General features: G+C 42.8%; 1 protein-coding gene across 3 annotated transcripts in view; it reads right to left on the reverse strand.

Annotated features, from left to right (window-relative positions):
- Positions 1-22,926, reverse strand: part of CLIP1 (CAP-Gly domain containing linker protein 1) — a 122,417-nt gene that overhangs the window by 41,884 nt on the left and 57,607 nt on the right. For 2 of the 3 annotated variants that reach the window (XM_029220011.1, XM_029220020.1), the window contains 10 exons: positions 20,652-20,849; positions 19,920-20,023; positions 17,765-17,825; positions 8,414-9,358; positions 6,757-6,873; positions 4,342-4,399; positions 3,743-3,826; positions 2,684-2,840; positions 888-1,053; positions 574-789 (listed from right to left, as the gene is read on the reverse strand). In XM_029220011.1, the coding sequence (XP_029075844.1) occupies positions 574-789; positions 888-1,053; positions 2,684-2,840; positions 3,743-3,826; positions 4,342-4,399; positions 6,757-6,873; positions 8,414-9,358; positions 17,765-17,825; positions 19,920-20,023; positions 20,652-20,849 (2,106 nt within the window). Of the gene's footprint in view, positions 1-573; positions 790-887; positions 1,054-2,683; positions 2,841-3,742; positions 3,827-4,341; positions 4,400-6,756; positions 6,874-8,413; positions 9,359-13,148; positions 13,254-16,313; positions 16,347-17,764; positions 17,826-19,919; positions 20,024-20,651; positions 20,850-22,926 lie in introns of all 3 variants that reach the window. The other variant, XM_029220031.1, reaches the window with a different exon arrangement.

Genomic DNA, 22,926 nt, shown 5'->3' on the forward strand with positions numbered 1-22,926 from the left:
AGCCAGCTTCCTTGTTAATGAGCTCGTAGTGCCTTCCTGGGGACATGTGAGAGCCCTCTCTAGAGCTCTCCCTTCTACTTTATCCTCTAAGAGCTCTGTTCCTCCAAGCAGGCTCCATTCCCTGCCCACCTGCCTCATGTGGCCTCTGCCTCTTGCTTTTCTGCAAGATGTCTCTCCTAACCCTGGTGCAAGGTAGCAGCAAGATGGCCAAGATTAGAGGAACATGCCTTCCCGCAACAAGGAGTCTACTACAGGCAGGCAGACAGAGGTCAGGCAACAGCAGACTCTTCATGACAGCTGGGGAGCAAGCAGCGCAGGGGGTGGTGGCCACACAGTACATTCGGGGGAAAGACCTGTAGCCATCACCCTCCCTGAGAAGGAACAGCGGCTGGTACAAAGCACTTGAAGATACAGGAAATGTAATTCACCCTCCTGCCACGCACCCTGAGGGCCGACACTGGTAACGGCCACTGAACCCATCCCACGTGCTGCTGCTTTCCAAGCCCCCTTGCAGCCCTGACGCGGAACGCAAGCAAACCGTAATTCGACGACACGATTCTCCCCACCACGTACTCTGGCTTTGTCGGCTTGCCTTCTCAGCTCCTCCGTCTCCTGCAGCAAGTCGCTGTTCTCCTTTTGTGCTGCCTTCAGCCGCTCCCCTGCGTCCAACAGCATCTTCTGGAGGTTCTGCAGAACTTCTTCATGCTTGGCCTGTGTCTCAGAACTGGCTTCTTCATACCTGGCTTTCAGCTCTTGACACTCGTTGTGGCTCATTTGCATTTTCTTTTCCTGCAGACACCCCGAGTCAGGAGTGAGTCATTTGGTCATGTCCGTTCTGCCCCTCAACCTCCCCTGCCAGCCAACCGTCCCACTGATTCTCTCCTTACCAGGTCTGACAATTTTGTCAGCAGTTCTCTCTTTTCTTCCTCATGCTTTTTAGCTGCTTCTTGCTGGCTCTGTTCAGCTTTGAGAGTTACTTCCCCAATACTTTTCTGCAGAAGACTTGCATTTTCATTAGCCTTGGTGAGTTTTAGCTGTAATTCTTCTACATTTCTAGAACAAGTTTCAATACAAGGCATCAGATTTTTCAAAAGAGTACTTTAAATTCTAGAGTTGTACTTTAAAATATTAATAATAATTGTCTTAATGATTATAAATGTTATGAGCAATTAATAACATCTGAAATAAGCAAAAAACAAAAACAAAAACTGACTTGTCCTGAAGAATAATTTTAACAATTGTGATGGTTACAAATACCTTAACTACTCCTCTAACTGGGAACATTTATTATTTTATGTCAGAAGATCAATAAGGAAAAATGAGTGAAAAGTAAGCACATTAGAGGAGGTAAGTATTTCGAGGTTTACAAATTTTAGCAGAATAGATTATCAAAGACTCATTTTGGGGTCGCTTGAGAACAGAAGATACGAAAATAACAGTAATGTGACGTTCTAGCTCAAAGAGAACCACGTGGTCCCACAAAGATGTAAGAGGGCCATCAACCTGGAGAAAAGGCTGGCTCATGGACCAGAGAACAGGAAGGAAACTTGGACGGTGCCTCTGGATAAGCAGCGACAGAAATGGAACTTCTCCAAGGCTCTGTGCCACAATCGGCTGGGCAGCTGTGCCCACCTCACAGCAGGACTGCCACAGTCGGCCAACCAAGGCCCATCTGCCCGTCACCCACCAACGCTGGGCCGTGCGTGAGTGCACGGCTGGACGTAAACTAACTCTGCCAAGTATTAATGCTTTCAGAATCAGAAGTCTACCGGGGCTAATACGTCCTCTAAAAGTTTTTGCCTTATAAAATAAACATTTGATTTTTATATGGCAGCCATTAAAAGAAAAAAGAAATCAAAGCAACGAGAGCCTCAGGATAAAGACGAGAAGAGAGATTACGATAACAGAAGCTTCAGCGCTGAGGAAGCAGGGTGTAGTGACGAAGAGCAGCAAGGGCTCTGGGACCAGACCACCTCGACCTGAAACCTCAGGCAAGTTACTTAACCTCATTAAGCCTCAATTTCCTTTTCTTTAAAATAGGAACAATAGGGGCTTCCCTGGGACACAGTGGTTAAGAATCCTCCTGCCAATGCCGGGGACACAGGGTCGAGCCCTGGTCCGGGAAGATCCCACATGCCGCGGAGCAACTAAGCCCACGCGCCACAGCTACTGAGCCTGTGTGCCACAACTACTGAAGCCTGCGCGCCTAGAGCCCGTGCTCCACAACAAGAGAGGCCACCGCAGTGAGAAGCCCGCCCACCGCAACGAAGATCCAACGCAGCCAAAAATAAATAAGTAAAAATAAATTTAAAAAAACAAAATAGGAACAACAATACACTCACCTGAGAGGATTATTAGGAGAACCAGAAAATATACTCTACACAAAGCTGTCAGCATAGTGTATGACACGTGGTCAGCCCCTCACACGTGTTATCTATCATTACACTGAAATAGGTTAAAAGTATTTTTAACTGCCTGTAAAAGATGTTATTGCCGTTGGTAAACTACTACCTTTTCTTTACAAGTCACCAGAAAGTCTGCAATACACTGCGATAACAGAGAAAGAATGAGATTCAGGCAACTTTAAAACCTAACAGTCCTGAAGATTTAGGCTCCCCTCCCACCCAGACCTTGCTCGAGGGCCTAACCCAAAGCAGGCGCTCTTATTAATACTCATACGTACCTTTCTTTCAGACGTAATTCACCATTCATTTTTGTCAGCTGAGAAGAACTGTCTCCTGACATTTTCATTATTACTGCAATGTCGTTTTCCAGCTTTTCCTTCGCCTTTATCAACTGCTCTTCCCTTTCGTCTCTCTCTCTAAATTTTGCCTCCATATCTGAATATATACAGAAAAAAATAGCACTGTTGTGTTATAATCAACAAAAATGTATTAACTACACCCTGTATGCCAAGCCTTGCTCTGGGAATATTTGCAAAGAGCGATCCCTGCCCTTATGAAAATTACATTCTAGCAAAGAAGACAGACAATAAACAAGATAAATAAAGAGAACAGTACAATAGATAGTGGTAAGTGCCAAGAGGGAAAAAAATACAAGCGGAGAAAGGAGTCAGGAAGGAGTCGGGGAGGTTAAAACCTTAGACAGAGCTTCTCTGACACGGTGACATTTACATAAAACCCTGAGGGAAGTGAGGGAAGAGGAAGGCAGGCAGAGGGGAAAGCAAGAGCAAAGGCCCCAAGGCAGGAACATGCTTGACAATCAAGTATCACCAAGGAGGCCAATATGGTCGCAGTGGAAGGAACAAGGGGAAGAATAGTACAGAATGAGAGCATAGAGGTAAGAGGACCTGACGACAGTAAGGGCCACAGCTTTTAATGTGAGCGAGACGCAAGCCACTGGGCCGTTCTGAGCAGAGAAGCGACCTGATCTGACTTGATGTTGAAGGGATCCCCCTGGCTGCTGGGCTGAGAACAGACTGCAGGGGTCAAGAGCAGAAGCAGGCAGCCCAGGTGACCAGCTGTTACTACAGCTTCGATTAAAGATGCTGGTTGACTCGGATCCAGGATAGCAGGGGGAGTAGTGAGATGGGGTGGATTCTGACTCGTTTGAAAACGAGGCAGAGAGAATTCGCTAAGGTTTACAGACCTCAAACAAGCATTTTATCACAATATAACACGAGTGAAGAATTTATGCCTGAATAGTAGATATGCTGTGACACTAAAATTATCTCAAATCTTAGGAAGTCTACTACATTTAACGTGTAGAGACATCTTCTTACCTGTTAAATTTTCTCTCAACTTCTCCAATTCAGAAGACAGCACATTAAACTGTTCCTCTTTTTGGTGTAATTTATTTACAGTTTCTATTTGGGATGAAGTTAAAAGTTTAATACATTTCATAGTTAATAAGCCATCTAAAGCCTGACTGTCTCAAAACCAAATCGAATCAAAAGCTTGAGATTTGGGATCACGGGAATACTCAAGAGTCCCATTACAAATCAAACCACTGAATAACGAACCTAAAGAAACAAGCAAGCAACTCTTTCTTGTCTCCCCAAACCTGTAGATTTGGCAGGCACCGGGCATCCCTTTTCCAGGCATCTCTTTCCTCCTTCCACTTAAAACTCAATAAAGCTATCAATGACTGAAGCTTAAGTAAGACAATACTTTTCCCAAGTACACCTACATTTTAATACGGAACAAGCTTTAAGTCAAAAAGAAGAATGAATGGGAGCCTGAGGCCTCAGGAAGCCAAGGGAACCCAGTATTACTGTGCGCTGCAGGAACTTCCAGGCTACAGGCAGCATCTATTGTTATGCACCCAAGGCCAGCTCCAGCTTGAGAACAAGTGAGCTGCTCATGTTCTGCTAAGACATACCTTGCATACTTCTCTGAACAGAGACTGCCTGCTCTGAAGCATCAGCAAAATTTTCTTTCTAAAGAAAAAGAAGTGGACATTCAGAATAGAAAGATTTCAGATTACAAAAATAAAAAGTTTCTATGACTACAACATTATCTATTTTTTGTTGCTAGCCTTGTTTCATTAAAGCTAACTTACGCTTAAAACAGGTAGGCATCAATTACTACCATATGCATACTGTGCACGTGTACACACGAGTGAGGTTTGCATGTGTGCTGCATGCGTGGGTGTGCACGTATGTCTGTACACGTGTGGATGTGCACACTTATGTCAGTATATGCATGTGTGGATACACATGTGGTGCCACATGTATGCTTTTTTTTTCATGTTGCTACCCTCAAGTAGCAGAACCTCTCTTCAGAAATCTGCCTGAGACAGTGAACAGAGTTCCGAAATTTGTTTTTTTTTAATATTTCTTTTTTTCATTGAAGTATAATTGGTTTACAACGTTGGGTTAGTTTCAGGTGTACAGCAGAGTAATTCAGTTATACATATATATTTTTTCAGCTTCTTTTCCCTAATAAGTTATTACAAAATATTGAGTATAGTTCCCTGTGCTACACAGTAGGCCCCTGTTGGTTATCTATTTTGTACATAGCAGTGTGTACACGTTAATCCCAAACTCCTAATTTATCCCTCCCCCCAGCCTTTCCCCTTTGGTAACCATAGTTTGTTTTCTATGTCTGTGGGCCTGAGTTCTGAAATGTTTTACATCTAAGAATAGTCAGAACCTAGTATCTTAAAACCGGATCTGTGTCAACTACCTTAAACCAAAAAGTCCATCGCTCACTCACTATCTTTTCTAAACATGACAGGAGGGCAGGATAAAACCACTCTCCTGATTTTCCTGCGACGAACTTTGAGGTAGATACACCAAGTGAATTTTTAAGTGAGTCTTTCTAATTAATATTTTAGTTTAAAAATGGGCTCACAAGCCACAAGTCCATCAAAGCCCACAAGCTGTCCACCTGTGTTACTCCCAAAGCCAGACCTCAGGCGGCATGTTTTCAGAGGACGTAGAGGAATACTCTCACTTAGAGAAAAAAGTAAGGCATCCTGAAAGTTTGGGGAGGAAGGCAGAGAAACGACATGAAACTCAAAACACATTTTCTTAAAGGACACCATAGTGAAAAATGGTAATTTCCAGGTCAACTTTTCTCAATACGTAGCTGAAATATGCTGTATCGTAACTGTCTGATAAAGCTCTCTACAATGAAACTGTGCTGTTCAACGGGCAGCCACCGGCCACGTGGGGCCTCTAAGCACTTAAAACGTGGCTAGTGCAACTGAGGAACTGCATTTTATATTTTATTTAATTTTAATTAATTTAAATTTATAGAGCCATATATATAGACAGTAGCTACCATAATGAAGAGTGCGGCTATATAGTTAACATTTTAAAAAGTAGAAATATGTAATATTGGCATTTAAATAAGAAAAAACAAAAATCAAACACTTTTTTTTTTTTTTTTGGGCCGTGTGTCATGTGGGATCCTAGCTCCACAACCAGGGATCAAACCCATGTCCCCGAATTAGAAGCACGGAGTCTCAACTACTGGACCAGCAGGGAAGTCCAAAAATCAAACAGTTTTATTCACCACTGGTATTAGCAGAGAAGTGTAAAACTTGGAGAACAGGAAGGTGCATGTAAGGCCCAAGACAACTGACCCTTCATAGCTAATGTTTCTCTTATCAAGTTTTCTCCATGAGCCTACGCCTCTCCTTTCCCATGACATGTGGGCATCACCGGCACCTGCCCGTGGTCATGAGCCTTGACTAAGCTTGTGTTTTTGATGTAGGAGGCAAGGCAGAAGGGAGAACAGTTGAGAAAAAGACAAAAAATGTCCTACAACCTGGGATTAAGCAAAGAGGATATATATGAAAGGAAAAGTAATTTCCTGAGGAGGAATAAACTGAGGTGTAAGAGGTAATTCTGTGAACTCGTTAATTAGACAGCACCCTGCCTTGCTAACAGAGGGTGCCGATGGTCCAGGAGAGCTTGCTGGCTTGCTGTCACAGGGCAGGCAGGACAAGGCATAGGGCAAGACCTCACTACATGAGAAACCTAATGTGCTGGGTATATAACTTGGAAGGTTCCTGTGTTTGGTGAAACTAAGTAGGCAATAACGTGCCAAAGCAATGCATTACCAAAGGCAAAGGACAGATTAAAAAAAAAAAAAAGTAATACTTACCTTTATTGCTAGTTTGGGTTTGATCCAGTTCCTCTCAGTTATTCATCAACCAATCAATACTTTGCAAGAGAAAGGAAATAGGTGCAATACGTCTTTCTTTATAGAAGTTTTTGTTTTTTAAACAGGAACAATTTTTGAATGGCCAGAGACCCTGAGATTCAGATTCCCAACAGGTACTTACCAAAATCTGAAGTTCTTTTTCCAAAGCCTCTTTCACTTGACTGACTTCACTCAAGTTTTCCTGAAGTTTATTAAGCATTAGCTCTTTTCCCTGCAGCTCTTTGGTGATGTTACTAGCCTACCATACAGAGTTACATGGTACAGAAACCAGTGAACAAAAGGAAACAAAAAAGAATGAGAAAGAAAACATAAAACAAATATAAAAAAATGTATGAGATACAAACATAACCAAACAAAACTGAAAGGAATAAAGGCATGGGTAAAAAGTCATTTTGGTGTTTTTTTGTCTTTAATTCTAAGAAGCCAATGACTTTTCATACAATCAGTTCTAGATAAGATTGTCCAATGGCTAATTTTAAATAATCAAAAGAGTATTTTTCGATACCTGAATTTGGTCTAAAGCAGAATTTACAGATGCTTACTTTCTAAATGAGACAGTTGAGCAATTTCATCTTCTGGACTTTGGAAAACCTCAAGACAGGAATGGTGGATTCATGTGGACTGTGTTTCATTTTCTGTCTTTTTGTACACGCTTAAAGTATTTCAACATTTAAAATAAAAAATAAAATTTTAAAAATGTACTACACAACAGTCGTCAGAAATTGGCTTTCATTAAATCTTAATGTAAAAAAAGTAGACCAACACATTAGCTGCATATTCCATATTAATTTAATTTTTGTGTTTTGATTGGTATTTCAGAACCAAGTGAGGAGATCTGAGAAAAATCTCCTACGACTGTCATCTTCAACTAACGTGACTTAGCAATTTTTGCCGTTTGTCTGTCTTCACCTCTCCCCATTTAACCATCACAACCCTTCCTTCTTTGCCAATAAAGCAGCTTCTCCCGCAAAAAGCTCAGAACATTCAGCATCAATACCAGCGCCTCCACTAGTGGCAGGAGGACTGGGAAAAAGGGCTCCTTCCTTGAACAATCCTTAAGCATGAAGATGACATTTAGCAAGGCTAGTTAGCAAGAAAGGTAGCCAGCCAATGTCTCACATCATTTCCTATGCCTTGATCAAAAGCACACTTGTCCAGTCTTTCCTCAAAAAACCAGGGACTAGATCACGTCCTCATTGTGACATAGAAAAAACTCCAATGAGACATAAGTAGCAACGCAAAGGGCTCCAGGCTCTTCCCCTTCATTTTGCTGTGAACGTCACTTATCATAGCATGTTAATTCGCACCAGTCAAGTGCTCTCGGAGTTCACATTCTGTTTTACGTGTAACCTTACGGACAAGGCAGTCATGTAGGTGGGAAAGGAGGAGATGATCTTACAAGTTTCTATCTTATTCTTTCTATTCATTCACCTCAATGCCATCATTTTTGGGGAGTTCTCTATTTTAAAAAGTTTAAAGACTGGAACCAGGCTTAAACAGGAGATCACAGCAAGCCCAGAGATAAAGTAGTAAAGTATTCAGATACTAGGAAACCAGGATCAAGCCACATAGTTGAGCCATTATTTTCTCTAATCTCCTCGGATGGAACCATACTCAAAATACTCAGAAGATACTACACTCAACTGGGAAATTCGTCAGCACCAGTTTTAACTAAGTCAAGAATCTGGAGGGTGAACTACCTCAACTGAAAAATAAGATACAATGCAAAATAAGAACAAGAAATGGAAAAGAAAAAGATGGAGGATGTTGATACAAACCTTGCCACTTTCAGCATTCTTTTCAAGCTCTAAATTTTTAATCTGTTTCTCAGCTGCCTCAAGCTGCTGTCTAAGGTTCTCGATTTCCGATTTACCTTCGGAACTGGCTTTCCGAAGAGCATCAAGATCCAAGAGCTTTTCTTCGGCAGCCTTGAGCTGTGATGTAAAACTATCAATAACCTTGGTTTGTTCATTGCATTTGGCTTGTAGTACCTCTAGCTCCTTTACCTTTAGCTCAGCGTCCTGCAATTTGTTTAAGGTGTCCTCCATTTCTACTAGATGCTGGTCTTCCGCTTTGTCCAGCTTCGACTTGACAGCTTCCAGACTGTTCTCTTTCTCTTTAATGACTTTCATCAGTTTAGCCCTTAGGGCTTCGAGCTCTTTAGTGTGAGCAGACCTTTCCAAGTCTTGTTTATTCTGCAAATTTTCTATTTCGCGCTGGTAATCTAGTCTCATTTTCTCTATTTGCGTTTTTAGCTCGGCAAATTCTGCCGTCTCCGCGCCGACCCCCTTGCTGAAGGACACCTTCAGCCCCTCCATCGCCTGCTGGTGGGATGCGATGGCGGTCTCCAGCTTGGATTTCCACAGAGCTATCACATCCGAATTCTCCTTGTTGGCATGATCAAGCTTGCTTTTCAGTGACTCGTTCTCTTTGGAAAGCTTCTCTGTGGTGGCCTGAAGAGCCTTTATCTCCTTCTGATGCGTTTCTTCCCGGGCTCCAAAATGCTCCTTCAGAGAAGTGATTTCTTTCTGATGGTCAGTATGGGTGGCTTCTAACTTTTCTTGCAAAGCGCTTATCTCTTGTAAAAGGGAGAGTGACACGTCAACATCCCCAGCAGGCTTACTGGACTCCAGCCTCCTTCGCAGCTCAGCTACTTCCTGTATTCTGAACGCTAGGTCTTTTTCTAGTTCCATTATGCGGGACTTTTCTGACACTGTGGCCACCTAGTATCAGCAAAGAGAGAGAGATCATTTAAATAACAAATCACTGATGATTTTCTTTAACCTTGAAGATCTTCAGTAACTACCCCAGCTCAGGGAGCAGTCAAGCCACCAAGAATTTCTATGTGTGAATCTAGTTGTGATAATGGCTTAAGCCCAGTTCCAGGAGCCCCAAATCAAATTTAGAGTCTTTGGCAAACTTTTCACCATTTTGAGATGCTAAAGGAAAATAAAATTGATATTGAGTTTGACTCACCCCCAAAATATTTCTTTTCCCTTTAAAGAACCTTAATCAGGAAAGTACCCACTAACTGTAGTTAAGTTAATAGAAACAGTACCTTTCAAGGTTCCCCTACATCTGCCTTTTGGAAGAAGAATCCTTATGTTGCCTACTTCAACCAAGATGTATGAACGTTTGTCTATCTGATGGAAGTGACTTTACGGAAGTGTGCTGTCCCGTACAGCAGCCATTAACCACACATGGCTACTCGGCACTTGAAACGTGGCTCCAAGTGTCAAATATACATCAAATAATGAAGACTCAGGAAAAACAGAACACATCTTGTTAATAATTTCTTTCTCTTTTTTTTTTTTTTTTTGGCCACACCACGTGCCTTATGGGATTTTAGTTTCCTGACCAGGGATCAAACCTGGGCCCTTAGCAGTGAGAGCGCAGAGTCCTAACCACTGGACCGCCAGGGAATTCCCAATAATTTCTTATACTGATTACATGATGAAGTGATAATAGTTTGGATATATTGGTTTAAATAAATAAAATATATGACTAAATTAATTTCACCTGCTCCTTTTTACGTATTAAAAAAGTATGTTAATGTGGGTACCAGAAAATTTTTAATTATATATATGTGGCTCATGTCATAATTCTGTTGGATAGCACTGGTGTTAAAGGTGTAAAAATATCTATGAAATGTTTCAGTGAATACCACGACAACTGTAGAATAAAAGCTTCAAGTGGATAAAGAACTAATTTACTAACCTTTTTTAAAAAGGATAAAGAAAGAATGATTACTTACCTGCAATGATACCTAAGAATCTTATACAGAATCCCTCCTCGCTTTTAGATTTTGTAATTCCTTCACCATCTTGACGTACATGTCTCGCTCCCCTAACCCAGTGGTTCTCCGACCTTAGTGTACGTGTGAGTTGCCTGGGACCTGTGTCTACGGTGCAGGCCCAGTTTTTCCCACGTGTGCTGATTCTACCTGAGCTCTGGGACAGAACCCGGGAATACGCTGCTGTTTAAACTCATACCCCCAGGACGAGGAAAAACACTTTCCTAACCTGCGTCCTTTTGTTCTTAGGAAGTTATTTCCCTCTGCTGTTACGCAGTAAGTTTAGTACACAAAATATGTGGGAAATGGTAGCTTTGGGCATAAAAACGAATTATTGGACTAACCTGGGAAATAGAAGGGAACTTGAATGATTTAAAGACATCAGTGAATCCCAAATTTCATGGATCAAAAGTCCTCCGGAGTGAAGGCTCTGCTCCCTCACTGCCTTTATCGGGACAGAAGGTAACGGGTATGTTTTTCCTTCAGTCCCTCTGTCCACCTACAGGCTGTGAGATGGATAAGGACTGAAGTGTCCACCAAGAACAAGAAAATAAAGCACTTGGGGCTCCAAAACTGCATGATCAAATCATTAAGTATTTCAGAGCTGGCTATAATTGTTGTTTCAGGGCTATGGGTGCTTCCAAGACGTTAATTCATTTACATACTTTTTTTCGGGGGGGGGAGGTAGGGAGGTGGGGAGTCCACAGATAAGGTGCATTATTAAACCCCATTGCTACAAGGTCCATAACATAAATAAATTTAATCCAACAGGGCACTAATTCTTAATCAGTCACAACAAAACCGTCAAACTGAGGAAATACCAAGTAAAAAATAAGGGAAAATAATAGTGTGGTTATGCAGCATTTTCACAGCAGTTCCATTTTTTAATTTTATTTCCCAAAATCTGCCCTCAGGCAAAACTGTCTGCCTTTCCCACCATAAAAGTCAGGTATCATTTCTTATTCTTGCTAATGTTTCTACAGCGCCAAGCACACTGTTTATAAACTGGGCTTACTGGCTTAGAGGAATTCTGAAGCACTTCCCAAAAAGGAATGTAGGTGATGGGAAACTTAGATGGGTCAGTGGTTAGTTTCACACTTGGCAAACCAAGAACGAGGATCAACAGGAGACAAGGCTTGTTATAGGAAGATGACAGCTTGCTTGAATCTGAAATACTTAAATAAACCATGCTGTCAATGGATGCCTTCTTTTCCACAGAAAACAAAACAAAAACAAAAACAAATCAACACTGTTTGCTGACAAAGCTGTAACGGAGATTTGTTCAGAAGTAAAAAAATACATCCTTACTTCAATAGCCAGCCACACCACGGGAGCTCAGTCTTACTATGAGTCCCTTGTATTTCCCAGATCAAGTCTTTGGCTCTCGGGTAACAAAGAAACGGCACCAAACTACCAGGATTTTTTTTTTCTTACCAAATACATAGACGATATCTTTAGTTTTGAGGCCGACTGAGAACATTTTCTTTCTCTTAAAAAATAAAAACTCGTGACTTAGAGAAAGAAATATTACTCGATTTTCTAGATCAATGATTTCTCAAGAAGAGAAATTTCTACAAATACTAATAATTCAAAAGGAAAAAAATCAGGATACCAAATTTGATCAGAGACGAATCATTTCTGAAATTTTAAAATTAAGGATCTGTCTGATTTAGCTATTAACAGTCAAATTCGTGACTTAAGAGGTATATAATACATACATGTTTTCTTATATGTGACTCAGATTAGTTCTTAAATCTTTTACCACAAAACTACTTCCATAATAGACAGACTCCGACTCCATCCTGTAGTGGTTAAGAGCACAGACTCTGGGGTCAAATGGCCCAAATAGAAATCCTGGCCCCACTATCTCTATTAGCTGTGTGACCTTGGACATATTATTTAACCTCTCCGTGCCTCGGTTTCCTCACCTGTAAAATGGGGACAATACTACTACCTCCCCTGGGGTTGTGGTAAGACTGAATAAGTTAATACTTGTAAAGTGCTTGGAATAGTGCCTGGCATAAAGTAAGCACTATATAGGTGCTTAAATACATAAATAAGTGAAAACATGACTAATGCACTGGTTCTGAGAGCCAAACGCAGTGAGCTGGGGGTTGTAAGAAGCCATTCTGTTCCCAACACACTTTTTCCTCCTGACCACTGAGATTCTAACCTACTGGGTAACAGAAATTCAAAGAGATCGGGTGCGAAGAAAAAAAGATAGCTGGGGTGAAAGTCCCTAACTCTCATTAAAAAAGAGCCAACGTTTCAATTCCCTTTGCCTAAGAGGCCAGGGAAGAAGGCAGGAAAAGAGAGCTAAAGTGAAACAACAAAAAATTATTTAGAAAACCCACTAGGAATATGAGAACAAGAGGACCACTGACTGCTGGTGCAAACTGGAGAAAGGTATTTCCCGGTATTAATACGAAGAACCTCAAATGCAGCTGTGGACGTCCACGCAGTCTACACAGTCGCTGGGTTTCAGATCTTGATTTTGGTTGAGTTAACCAAAGGAATGAATCTTCACCTTGGACCAAAGGTTCCACATAAAACACCTGTGCCCACCCATCAGCCTACACTCACGAGCACCTGGGCAGTGCCAAGACCAAACTCAAGTTGAACTACTGGGTCAAGGCTTAGGCCAACTGCAGGGCCCGTCACCCGCGGTGTCCACCGTTCGCAAACATGGGTCTGCTTCATTAAATAGTGAAAACCATTACCCTAGTGTCTTCTAACTCCCTCTGGAGTTTGTCAGCTTTGGTCTTTTCAAAGAGCAGGCTCTGTTCAAGCTCCTTAATGCGGGCATGCTCCAGTTTGGTCTGCGTCTGTCAGTAAAAAGGAAGAGGAAGAAACACAACAGTGCCACCGTGACATGCCAGCACAGGAGGAGAGGGCGCGGCATGCAGGCTGAGCCGGCAGTACCTTCCGCCGAAGGATGAACAGAAAGGGTGATGGAGGAGGGATGAGGGTGGACAGAGATGAAGAGGCTGGGGGTGAGGATGAACACTATGGACAAGAGGATGAGGTGGGCAGGGGACATGGGCTAGTCTACTGAGAAAGAAAAAAATGGAAAACACATGAGGCAAGGTGAAAGGTGTCAGATGCATGCAGCCAAATATGTTATATTGATAAGTGAAGTTTATCAGCACAAATTAGAATAGTTAATATTCCCCTAATCTATCATTTTCCCTCCTCCCCACAACAGCTACTTGACATTAATGTGTATGTAACTGACTCGGTAACTTAAAAAGTGAATTGACCCTCAAAATGATCATTATCACCCAAATATGGAAAAGATAACGTCATAAGTCTCTAAGTGTTCAGTTAGTCCCTAGAGCAGATCTTTGCACTTTGGCGTACAATTTGACGTGAGCGAGGGTCAAGTATTAAACCTAACGAAGGAAATCTAGGATCTAGAGCTAAGGAAATCACACCAGTGGCCTTTTTGCTGAGATGAGTGAGAAGGGTCTGAGAGTCTCTGCAACATTCCCGTATATGACAGGTGAGGAGTCACTGAAGCTCCCATTTCCTTCCAAGGGTGGACTTTCCAAAGACTGTTGCCAGAAAACAAAGTGGGGGGGGGGGATCAGATTTAAAAGAGAAAATTCAGTAATAATTATGCTTGAGGGCCTCCATCCCTGAGGTTCAAAGCAGGAGCAAAGGTGAACTGCAACTGGTAAGGGGCTCATAATCTTGATCCTAAGACAACTCATTCTTCTCAGTTCAGAGGTCAGAAACGGTGACTCAACAGAAAGGCATGAGTTTCAACTCCATGCAAAAAGAGCCGGTAAGGTCTTCACATGTTTCAAAACCTCAGACTCCCCATCATCACTTACTTACATGGAGGCTGATGGAGGAGCCAGAGGGCGACCTCTTTCTAACAGGCTTAAGTGCATCAGAATCTTAATCAATTTGAAATAACCTAGATCAGTCTGAACGGACCTCTTTCCCCACTCACCTCTCCCATCCAAGAGGTCATCAACATAGTCAACTGATAAAACCTGTTGACAGAGCTGCTCCCAGCAGCTTCTAGTTGTTTTGTGGTTCCAACCGGTAGGATCTATCAGTCTGGACAATTAAGGGCAACAAGGAAATGACAACAAACTCTAAAGTGACAGAAAGGAGTGCAAAGCTTAAGGTGGAATGTTTTACATTATAAACATCTTTGCTCACTCCAGTGGTACTCTGGGGATTTCAGTGCATTCAAGAGGTCAGTTTGCTTGTGAACCAGGTATAAAAAAACCATCATAGAATATTTTAAAAGTAAATAAAAATTTTTTTGGTAAAAATTCTTCACCTGCTTCAGCTCTTTACATTCAAGAAAAATGAAATAAAATTCAAAACCTAATTGTCTGGGTAGTCCCCTTCGTCCATATGTACCTTAGACAGAGGTTGTTCAAGTTACCTGCTTTTACAAGAAAAGAATCTAATCCAGATCTACACAGTTGGGGTCACAGCCTCAAGAACAGAAATCCAAAATTAACAGGAAGAAACCAAAGGCAAAAGAACCTTTCTTCCCTTGACACTGAGTTCAGTGTCCTCTGGGTGAAAGGTCACTACTTCCAGATAAAAAGCAAATACCCACTGAATGTGATCTTCTCCCCATTCCGAGATCCTCCAGGTGCCTCCTGACTGGTGAGAGTGCACACGAATGATCTGGGCTCCACAGCTGTACTTGGTCAACTACCAGCAAGGAAGCTAGTGATCCGCTTCCCTTCCACGGTATGTGGTAAAAACGTTATGCTGAACAGGACAACCCTCCCATTAAAATTATTCCTTTCTTAGAATAGGACAGAGTATCCCAAGAGAAGAGCCCTGGGGCAGGGGATTGAGAGAGAAAGCCAAGGCTCCGAGAGAAGCGCACAGGACAGGCAGGAGGGAGTCCCATGCAGACTGGCTCCGGAGGTAGCAGGAGCCTGTTTTGGAAGCAGAGAAGAGACCCAGATCACTGAAGGAGCTTTCACAAAAAGGAGACCTTCAGAACGGAGGCTTTTTAAAAAGTTCAGTCTCGAGTTGTCTAGTTCAGCTGCCGGGAGGTGGTGGGAAGAAGAATTCTGTTTTAATCTTGTTCTCTTGTGGTGGTACCTCAAAGGAAGAAGTTTTTAGGTTTTTTTCAACTGGCATCTCAGCTGGCAGGGTACGCCGAGAAGCCATGCTTTTGAGGCCACTCTGGTACGATCTGAATTGGGTGTTTGATCCTAAACAGAGGGAGGAAGGAAAAAAAATACACCTCCGGGCCTAGTGGCACTGCTGCTAGAAAAATCTCTCTTCAAGAATAATAAATTTAAAACACACAACGTCTTCACTGAAGAATGCTTGCCTCTAGCCTCAAACTAGGGAAAACACAGCCCCAACAAACTGAAGTTTGAATTTCTCATCAGCTGCACTGGCAGCCATTGGCCAGCAGCGGGAGCTCACACAAAAGGCAATCAGTCTGGGACTCCATTCCTTTATTTTTATGGGAATAAATTAAACTTGGGGAAACTTTCCCCCAAAATTTCTGTAACAACTTCATCTAATATGTTTTATGTTTCAGTCAGGTATCATCTATTTTGTAATAATTCTATTAAAACTAGAAGGCATTATGAATTAAGGGAAGAAGGCCGGGCCCCATACAAAATTCTTTCCTTTCTTTTTGCCGAAATTCTTTAAAGAAACGTGTGCCTATGTGTTAAACAAATGGGTTTACAGAACTTAGTCATTACATACAATTTCTTCAGGATTCAAATGTAACTGCTTTGAAAGCCCACATGCACAGAAATATTAAGGACAATGTCTCAAGATCAGATTATGCAGTTAGTATTTGAGTATATCAATAAGCATTTTAATCTGTAATCAATCTGTGTTAACAAGGGAAATATCCACACAGTTAAGTGCCCTCTTACATTCTCAGGATCTTCAGAAATCTGGCTCTTTTGCTATCAGTAAAAAAATAAAATAATTAACAACAAAAGAGAGATTCAACTAAAGTTTCAAAATGTGTTAGGGTTTCAAAATAACTGATTAATTACAAGTTTACCAGACAGACTATCCTAGCCTAGTGCTGATGTAAATATTTTAACTGCCCCTCCTCAAAACATCATAGGCTGTATTTGACATGAATTAGATGATGATATGAAACTTCTAATGAGATTTTGGGGTGTTTTTAAATGGATGAGAACAACACAAAAGTCAGCTAAAGGACTGCGACTCTACATGAAATGAGGGAGGAAGATACCCATCAAATTACTAATAATCCAATAAATTCTGGGCCTTATAAAACTAGAACTCAGAATACGTTTCCCTTATTCTTCATTGACTGTAAAGATACATTTATTCCCAAAGAAATCAGTCTTATTTGGAAGGGCTCTTGAAATTGAAGCATGGTGTGGGCAATCAACAGACTAAAATTGCAACAGTAGCAAAAATGTGTATTCTGAGAACTGCACAGACAAGTGAAACTTTTACTAAAATATTACAGCTTAAAGTACCAAAAATCTGCAAATTTGAAAATTTTTAACTTTATATTTGTCATACATCTAGCAGTGGTTTGAAAAGCATCAAAACCATTTAATTCTGGTGTCTTATTAAAAAACTAATACGAATGACTGTTAAGAGAGAGAAACTTGATGCTAAAGGAAAATCTCTGTGAATTTAAAATACGCCATGGAATAAAGAAGTTGAAATAAAATTGTTCTTTTTCTGGTAATTACTAGAAAAAAAAAATCAGGGCTTCCCTGGTGGCGCAGTGGTTGAGAGTCCGCCTGCCGATGCAGGGGACACGGGTTCGTGCCCCGGTCCGGGAAGATCCCACATGCCGCGGAGCGGCTGCGATCGTGAGCCATGGCTGCTGAGCCTGCGCGTCCGGAGCCTGTGCTCCGCAATGGGAGAGGCCACAACAGTGAGAGGCCCGCGTACAGGAAAAAAAAAAAAAAAATCAATTACTAGAACATACATTTATTGTCTATAGGGTTATAAAGGATTTATCCTGCTCAACTGAAAAGCAAAGCTGAGATTGTTCTCAACTATCATGATGAAATAAAAAATGTTCTTTAAAATGCCATTTCTGATCATCGGAGGAAGGTGTAGAGTCTCACATAGGACACACTGCCAGATTTATGACTTAACTCCAATTCAAGGTTTTGAATTCTGAAGCATGAGAAAAGGGTAGTAAAAATTTTACTCGGCCACTGGAGTTGGGACGGCACAGTGACAGGCTCGAGGGCAGCCACAGCCCACAGGCCAGAGGCCGGGGTTCCTGCCGCCCCCCTCTGCTGCCTGTTCTGACCACAACGATTTTATCCGTATTTCTGAATACTGTACCCATAAAGGCTTTAGAGAGCTGGTGGGGTTTTACCTCAAGGTCGCCCTTAGTAATTGATTCTTCTTCAACCCGGAACTGAAGGTCCTCAACCTTCCTGTGGAATAAAATCAAAACAAAACACGTAAGGAAGTAACTAAGGAACACCTCTGCCTTATCCCAAAATCATATGCATATAATCAATGTCCTGATGAACGTAGCAGATGACGATGGGAAGAAATGCCTTAGACACATAGAAAATAAAGAAATGCATCTTTAACCCTCTAGTTTATAGGGAAACTCTCAAGTTTTATCCAGGTATGGATTCCAGAAGGGATGAGGTAGAGTTGAGAAAAAGCAACTGGTTCCCCAGGTCACAGCCGCCAGAAATGGATCTAATCAAGGCAAGATCTCTTCTCCTCCTCCACCCCCTCCTCCCAGAAAAAAGAAAAAATAAAACAAAAAAAGACAAGATCAGCCTGAAAGGAAAAGGTTTGATTACCACAGAAACCGGTTTGAGAATGGAAGTCTATAATTTCTACTTTCCAATAACAGAACATAGGGGAAAATGGTACAGAAAACAAATCTCTCTTTATACCACCCCACATCAGGCATTCTAGCGTGAGGTTAGCAGAGATGCTACCCATGCAGAGATCCCCAGGACAACACGAGTACCTGTTCCAAGAGTGGGAGAATAAGGCTGTGAATAATTTGGGAGAGAGGCAATCAAGGATCCTATTTCTTTGCTTCTAAAATGCACATTTCTTTTTCACATTTAAAAATCTCTGATATGGCACGTGGGTTTCAATTAATGCCATCACAAAGTCAATGAAATATGATACTAGGAAGATCTACAAAATCTGGGTAACACCCACATTGTGAATCTTTACAAAATTGGATGTAAGAGAAGGAAGAAAAGGAGGACAAATCTACATGCATAAAAAAAAAAATCTTTCAAATTCACTAGCATTTCTAACAAAATTAAGAATAAAAAAATTCTACTTGGTTAAGTCAGAAATACAATCATAGGTTAAAGCCCTCAAGCTTACTGGAGAGCTGGGGGACATTTCTACTGCCCAGAAGTCAGCAGAGCAACAGCCAGTTTAAAAACAGAAGCAGGGCTTCCCTGGTGGTGCAGCGGTTGAGAGTCTGCCTGCCGATGCAGGGGACATGGGTTCGTGCCCCGGTCCGGGAAGATCCCACATGCCGCGGAGCGGCTGGGCCCGTGAGCCATGGCCGCTGAGCCTGCACGTCCGGAGCCTGTGCTCCACAACGGGAGAGGCCACAACAGTGAGAGGCCCGCGTACCTCAAAAAAAAAAAAAAAAAAAAAAAAACAGAAGCAAGTGGTACAGATGCCTTGGCCTTCAGAAGGGCCTGTCACTATGTCTCGTTCACTCGTAGCCATTTTTAGGATGCAAGGAGAACTTCCTGTGTATAGTGCTTCTCTCTCCAGTGGGACAGCCATTTCCCTAGTAAGGCACTGTTACTATCCCCCTGTATCCCCCAGCACAGTAGTGCTCATGACCATCCTAAAGAGCCCTGCATTACATCGCTGCGATCAGAAATGACAGGAGATGGCATTAAGTGCAACCAAGGACAAACAACGTCCCATAGCCCAGAGACAGTCAAACCGTTTCCACGCAGACACTTTTCCCAGAGATCTTGTCTGCTAATGGCCTCAAAAGACCTTTTATAAGAATCAAACTTGCTTTCTCTGTCTCACACAGTTTAGCACCTGATTTCATCCTGACCTGGATAATTCTCTAATTGAGAGTTTTGTTTTCCTATAAAGGTAATGAGTTTCCTGAGGTCAGGGCCCCTCTGTCACCCCCCAGACACAATACGATTTCATTAGATATGCAGAAGGAGTTTCATAAATACCAGGTAACTGGGCCTAGAAAATCCTTTTTCCAGGAGTGGCTCTAGGTAGAAGCTGGGTTTGAATTAACTGACTCAGGCCATCCTCTAGAGGATGTTTGGCACACAGTAGGTGCTCAATAAATAGTTGTTAAATTAATCAGGGCACATTTAGCTGGTTCCAAACTTCTCAAAAAAGTCAAATCAAAGCAAACCCTCCTCACACAGCACGAGGAGTTCAATCTCCACTGAACACACAGAGAGTCCTTTGGTTCTAAGGGTTTGACACCAACAAGGCTGTTGATGGGGAAGTTCTCCCGAAGGCTGTTTAAAAGGAGAACAGTTCAGGATCACCTTCTCTCCTCTTCAAGTTGGTTGAGAAGCTCCACCTTCTCCCTGTCAGCAGCTTCCACCATTGCTCGCAGCTGGTCCATCTTGGCCTCCAATTCCAGGACATGCTGGGGAAGGCAAGGGTGTCGGTGAGTGGCCTCCTTCTGACCCAGATGCATGCCCAGGGATGCCTCCAAAGAGCTACGGCTAAATGGTACCACTGTGGGTCGGCATTACTCAAAAAACCTTTTTGCATTAAAATGCTTTCTATGATCTCTTATGATAGGTTATTCTCGGCAGCACTCCTGGGAGCTAGATGATGAAAAACCACACCATTAAAGAAGTAAGGGGGCAATGTTAAAACAATGCTCATCTTTTTTGAGCTGAAACTCGTACAAAGCATAATGTACAAAACAGGAGCCGTCGCCACTGGTAAGGTCCTAGTACACACGCTCACCTGACACAGGCAGGCCAAGAGACCTGGACGTAAAGACCAAAAGAGTGCAACAGACTCGAGAAGAACAGAACTTCATCTTTATGATGATGCAAACTGGTACCCCAGGGCACAGCTTTCAAACAAGCCCAGCAAAGACATCTATGCTCCTTTCCAGTGCGCTCGAGACCAGCTCCCCGGCTCCAAGCACCAAGTACACTGTTCAACCTCCTCCCTCAATTTAGAAACCATCACAGTCTCTGCAACAAGATCAGCTTAGAACCTGTCACCATCTCTGCAACAAGGTCAGTGCCAGACTTCACCTGGTCGTGTCCGTCCCGGGCCAGAGCTAGCTCCTGCTCTATCTCCCCCACGTGGCTCGTGGCCTTGGCCACCTCCGCCCTCTCTAGATCCCGTTCAGCCAGCAGCTGCTCAATGTGCTGCTGCTTCTCCTTCAGGGCCTCCTGGAGGGCAGTGGTGCCGGAGATCTTCCTGGCGTAACGGGAGGAGGTTTCGGTCAACTGCAAAGGAAAGTTAAAGAAGTGAAGGGCGATGATGCTATCAGGGATGCAAGGAGGGAGCGATGCATGCAGGCAGGTGTCTCCTCAGCAAAGCAAAAGCACTGCCCCGGCTCGCAGGCTTGCCGAGGCTTAGGAAAGGCTTTTCATCGAGGAAACAAGACAGCGTGTGCCTCCTGTCTGCCAATTTCACAAAGAACCCAGCAATGTAAAGAAGCCATGGAACAACCGGGAAGATGTTTAGAAGAAGTGGCTCAAAAGCAAAGGTGCCCTGAGCTCGGCTGACGGGGCCGGGTAGGAATCTAAAAAATTCCTCAGAACCCAGGTAACAAGCTTCTCTAGACTCCGTTTCGGCCTGAGCTTCATGAATAGTTATCTTCTTGTTATGACAGTCTGGCCAATCTTTTGATCCTTAGAGTTCGGGATTAGACCTGTTTTTCAACTTCTTAAGCTTCTAAATACCATTACGCGACCAAGAGGTCACGCTTGGAGTCACAAACCTTCTTTCAATTGATTACGTAGCTGGATCTCTGTCAGGATTTTCTTCATCTTTCTTTCAAGATGAAAGGCAGAGGTGATTTCACCCAGGAATCCAGCCATGAGGACCTGAATCCCAGTCACCAGAAAGACTTACAAAGACAAAAGATTAAAAGGAAACCTGTATGTGCCTTCAAAAGCATGTGTGAGTGGGTGAATGAGTGCGCAAGTACACATAAGAGAAAGGAGGAAAAAGGGCATGGGAGAGAGAAAAGGGGGGGGAGATAAACCTGTGGAGAAAGAGAAGCAGGGGAAGGAAGGAGGGAAAAAAAATGGGGACTGGAGAGGGAACGGGGGGGGGGAACAAGAGGGGAGGGAGGAAGAGTGGTGGGCTGAGGCGTGGAGAAAACGTGTTTCAGCGCTGTCACCCGTTCATCTTTGCTGCTTCACACACCCGATGCCTCCTCAAGATGGCTAATCGTCATGTAAAAACACAGAGGACGTAACCTTCCATTAAATGTGCATAGGTAATGTGGGCAAGCTGAGTAACACTCTTCCAAGCTGGGCTCCGGGGGCTGGGAGGTGGTCCAGAAGAGGCCACATCCCTTGGTGAGCGTCTGTCCACGGCCATTTACTTGGTGATCACTGGCTCCAGGTCGACGCCGCTCGACTTCACCCTCTGCAGTCAAAGCCTCGCTTGCTGCTTTGAAGGCTCTCCTCGTCCTCTGTCTAGCTGAGCCCCCGGCCAGGACGCAGACTGACAGTGAGGATCTGCCGTCAGTTCAGAGTTAGGCAGTTTGACAGCTATGAGAGTAAAGTACACCCAAACTGTCCTTCGTTGTTTCTATTTAGTGAAATTTCTTGAATTACTTAAGTATATGGGGGGGTGGGGAATTCCTAGTCTCTCTTTTAACCATCTGACCTTGATTTTCCAATTTTACTATGTGGTTATACTTTCTCGTACTAACGTTTCTTCCTGAATACACTAAATCTGAGGTTCCCAAACCCCGCGCAGAGGTACACCCCAGGGTACTGCAGCAAACTCACAGGGAAACACAAGGAAACAGAGCGACACCCGTTGGATACCATGCAAACTACTAGCTGGAGGTGATTCAGTTTCAACCTTGGATTGTACTACATTCCTTTCCACAACGTCATGTCTTTCCGAAGCCGGGTTTTGGCTACTGCCAGACCAAAAGCAAGTACTGTGCAAAAACCAATATGGCACAGGAAGTGAGGGTGGCAGTGTCCAGGAAGAGTCCAAGGTCTGACAGGATATGCAATGCCCAAGAAGAGCATGTAACCTAATACTAGTTCACTGTGGTTATTCAAGAATGAATTAAAAATATTCTTTTTCCTTTCAATTAATGTGAACCTTTTTTTTTTTTTGAAGAGCTATTAAATTGTTAGGACATAAATATTAAGTTGTTTGGACCTAACTACTTAATAAACAGAACTGTTCGCTCTTTCTTTAGGCCTACGGGCACTGTGAAAAAATAACTGAGACTAAAGGTTCTGTGGAACCAGAAAGGCTGGGCACCTCTGTACTCAATTCTTTCAGAAGATTGCTGTGCATTAAGGAATGTCCCCACTTTATATATAT

The sequence above is a fragment of the Monodon monoceros genome, unplaced genomic scaffold (genome assembly GCF_005190385.1).
Source record: "Monodon monoceros isolate NGI ecotype Baffin Bay Population unplaced genomic scaffold, NGI_Narwhal_1 Super_Scaffold_1, whole genome shotgun sequence".
Taxonomy (NCBI): Eukaryota; Metazoa; Chordata; class Mammalia; order Artiodactyla; family Monodontidae; genus Monodon; species Monodon monoceros.